Source organism: Brassica rapa, chromosome A04, assembly GCF_000309985.2.
Source record: "Brassica rapa cultivar Chiifu-401-42 chromosome A04, CAAS_Brap_v3.01, whole genome shotgun sequence".
In the NCBI taxonomy this organism is placed as follows: domain Eukaryota; kingdom Viridiplantae; phylum Streptophyta; class Magnoliopsida; order Brassicales; family Brassicaceae; genus Brassica; species Brassica rapa.
This window is the reverse complement of record NC_024798.2, coordinates 13,078,387-13,082,514: the sequence shown is the minus strand read 5'-3', so window position 1 is coordinate 13,082,514 and position 4,128 is coordinate 13,078,387. Positions and strand designations below refer to the sequence as shown.

General features: G+C 32.1%; 1 protein-coding gene across 2 annotated transcripts; it reads right to left on the bottom strand.

Annotated features, from left to right (window-relative positions):
• Positions 1 to 1,265: 1,265 nt before the first annotated feature.
• On the bottom strand, positions 1,266 to 3,173 carry WRKY15 (probable WRKY transcription factor 15). Of its 2 annotated transcripts, XR_004457105.1 has the most exons (4): positions 2,347 to 3,173; positions 2,131 to 2,256; positions 1,729 to 2,043; positions 1,266 to 1,697 (listed from the first exon to the last, which is right to left on the bottom strand). XR_004457105.1 is itself a non-coding variant. In NM_001301987.1 (3 exon segments), coding segments are annotated over 3 exon segments (960 nt in total).
• Positions 3,174 to 4,128: the final 955 nt, after the last annotated feature.

Here is a 4,128-nt window from a genome sequence, read left to right as displayed (position 1 = left end):
TAACTCTCTCTTACGCCTAGACATTTACCAGACCCGAAAAACCAAACCGAAATATAGGTGCTATTTGGGTTTCTATCCATGGTAAAGTACATATATTTCTTGATCCGCGGATCCCTGTTCGAGTCCGGATTCTACCCGAGGGTTGATTAGTACCCGAAGTACTTGAAATGATTTGTGTAAATTAGGTATATTTGGATATTTTGAGGTATTAGATATACTTTTTAATTTTGGGTTCGGATTTCCGATTACGGGTTTTGGGCAAAATTCTATATTTAAAAAAATATTTCGGATATTAAAAAAATATGGGTATTTTTCGGTTCGTCTAGTCAGATTTTAGGTAAATTTATGGGTCTTTTAGGTATTTAAATATCTTTTTGTATTTATTTGAGTTTTCCGGTTTTTTCGTGTTTTGGTATTTTTAGGTCTTAAATACTCAAACCAATCCATTCCCATTTTTTTAACACATCCAGTCCCGTTACATATCCAAAAATTATAGATGTTTTACATGTATTTGAATTATGAACCTGAACATATCTGACCCGAAAGAACCGACCTTGACACATACCTGAAATTTTCAAATACCTAGTTATGTCCAGATTTTTAGGATCAAAAGAAGCCAGACCCGAAATAAATCGATCCATACCCGACTCGAATGCCCTAACCTACTCTCTGATTATTTTTGTGTGCATTTTATAAGACCTTAAGATTTATTTTCTAGATTTTTTACTTATTTAATAGTATAGATTTGTAAGGTTTTAATAGTTTTTAAATTTATCTTAAATAACATTTTTTATTATAATTTTTTTTATAGAGAATAATTTAATATAAAATATATAATTTTGTTTTTAACAGGTGGTTACTTAAGTTTTTTTCATTAAATTTGATTTTGTAAAATATTTGGAACTATATAATGTAAGATGACATAGTATAATAGAACAAATGATATATGTTAACTTTTAAATAAGCTTCAAAATATATTAATTGGTTTAGAAGTCGATAGTATAGGAATGATATTGTTTTGGTTCGTGGGTTATTCGACCAAAATAGTTGTATTGTTAGCAAATTGTCCAAGTAAGATTACCGTAATATTTGATAAATAATATGGTTAACTCATTAAAGGAAATGAGTAAAAGTTGGTATATATGGTGTAATGTTATAGACTAACATTTTGTTACAAAAATTTAAGGTAAGACCAAAAAAATAGGTAAGTCTAGTGAAAGAGTCCAAACAACCTTTTATAGGTAGATTTTTTAGGACTTCTTCCCTTTTAATAGTATTGATTTACTCTTTCGAGTTTGTTTATTAATCATTAAATTAATAAGATTTTGCTCCCTTTTTAACATTTACTTAAATTAGTTTTTAGATTTTAATAATTTGTGTTTCATAAATATATATATACACACAGTTGAAAAAGAGCCCCTTTCCTTTGTCGTAGAAGCTCTGGTCAAACACGACATCTTTGGTCCCATATCTTTGTACTTCTTTGACCATTTAGCACGTCCCATCTTCTTTACCCAACTTTTAAATTTGACCCCCAAGCTCTCTCTTTTTTGGCCTAAAATAAAAATAAACTCCTCAAACTGCAATCAGCCATTCATATTGCGATATGTCAGAACTCAGATGATGAATCATTAACCTAAAAAAAAAAATAACAAAAAAAAAACTAATATGAATCGAATTTCTAATTTAGCTAAAATGTTTATCTTTTTTTTTTTTGAACTGTAAAATGTTTATCTTCCGCAGAAGGTTTTTGATTACAAGATGCATAGTTTCAGTCATTTAAAACAGAATTAAAAGAGAAGTAACTTCACTAAAGATCTAATTTTTTTTATATCATATATCCCTTCCAAAAGATTTTTTTTTCCTCTTCAAGACGATTCCAAAATGAGATTTGCTACTGCGGCGCCGGCGAGATCGGCGGAGGAGAGAGAATGATTATGATCTCCTTCGTAAGTAACGATTAACATGGACGAATCATCGGCCGCTCGCTCCACGTGTTTGCGAGCTGGACAACCTCTTACGCTACTGCACTTGTAATATCCTCTGTTTTTTTTGTCAAACCAACACACAAAGATTCAGTACCGTGTCCAACAAGTTTCGATCTCACACAAACTGAATCTTATTAAGTACCTTGGATGTGGAGATCCTTTGATTGGTTTCTGTCCGTACTTTCTCCATGAATAATCGTCTGGAGGTACATCGGACATTTTAGCACTTATCGCCGGAACCCTAATTACCCTCCTCTGTTTTATCTTCCTGTAGCAGACAAGAAACCGTTTAGATCGAATCTATTAGGACAAGACCTGACTTTGAAGTGTTGGAACGTCGAATCTTGTAATATAATACCTTTTCTTGGAGCAGTGACAACGACCGGAGGAAGCAGAGGCGCATTTTCCGGCGATATGATTCTCTGAGTTACATTTTCTCTTCGTTGGTTTGGAGAAAGAAGAAACTGTTGTGGAGAGGCTTTGAGTACCAAACGGCGCCGTTTCAGAAGGACGGTGATGATGTGAAGAAACTGTTGTGGAAAGGCTTTGAGTACCGAACGGCGCCGTTTCACGACGGTGGTGGTGGTGTTTCATGTGCTCGGACTCCGCCGTTACGGAGGAGAGAGAAGAGAACTCGATCGTTTTAATCGGTGAAGAAAACGAACCTTTATGGATCTGCGGCGGAGCTTGAAACGGCGTCGGTTTAATTTCTTGAATTGGTGAAATAACCGGAGCGCGTCTAAACCGGGCGTGTCCGGTTGGAGTACGATCTAAGAGAGATATGACCCTTTTGAACTTGGAGACCGCCGCGTCCGCCGTTGTATTACGAGCTAGTTCAAGATCGGTGATGGCGGCGGAGGAGGAAGACGATGGTTGATTGGAGTTAAAGCTTTCATGAGACATCAAACCAATAAAATTCTCCATGCTTTTGAGTCCTGAAGCTGCTGCTTCTTGAACGGCTAAGCTGTCGACTCCGACGCCTGAGATGTAGTTTCTAGTCATGAGCTCCACCGCCATAAAAGCTCTCTCTACAAGAAGAAGAATGGAGAGAGAGAGAGAGAGACTTGTGGACTTTTTGAGATTTGAAGGGACTAATAAGTAAGAGAGGAAAAAAAAACAAAATTAGAAAAAGATGTTTAGGTTGGCTTGACTAATGTGTCACGTTAGACTTTTCTATCTTCATAAATAGGGTTTGTTGATTCTTTGCTTCTCTTTAATGTCTTGAGGATTAAGAAGTCAATTTCCTTTTTTGGTTATATTAAAGTCAATATTTGTCGAAATTAGGGGTTTAATAATGAAATGTTGAATAGAAGATTTAATAGTTGAATTAGTGCAGTGGAATTTTGAAAAATAAAATTTAATGTTGTGGATTATTTAGTGTTGAATAACTTCAACAAATTGAATAGAGACCACCGATACATGTCATTTTCTATTTTTTTTTTTGATATTTTCATATTTTCTTAGTTATGTAAAATCAATAGTTATATTATAAATTAAATAATTTATTTTTATTTATTATACAAAATCAATTATTTTAAATTATCTATAAATAGAACTAAATCTATTTAATTTGAATATATAAACACTATTCTATTTAATTTTGTGTTGAATAATAAGATAGAAGAAAGAAAAGGTGGAATAGAATATAAGGTATTCAAAGATGAAATAAAATATAGAATGCTAAAAGATACTCCATCCGTTTCAGAATAAATAGTGTTTTATAATTTTTTATTGTTTCAGAATAAATGATATTTGATATTTTATGTTATTTTAAATTTTATTGAAACTGGATATCCAATTAGATATTGCATTCATTTATATAAATGATCGAATGATTTTAAAATTATATTTTTAGAACTATTTTTTTAGAAAAAAAGTAAAATTTTTAATGTTTACATTAAGGTAAAACATCATGTATAATAAAACGATAAAATAAAATATAACGCTTTGAATCACGATACCATTGTACTTCTTACAAAGTTATAAGTTATAACTAATACAAGTAGCAATTTATATAATTCTGATCGCTTGGAAGTAGCTAACAATATGCATAGTGATAGTGGTTAAATTAACGATAGCTATTATGCGTTAGTTTTAAAATATTAGTGGTTAATAAATATAAATTTTGGCTGATAACTGT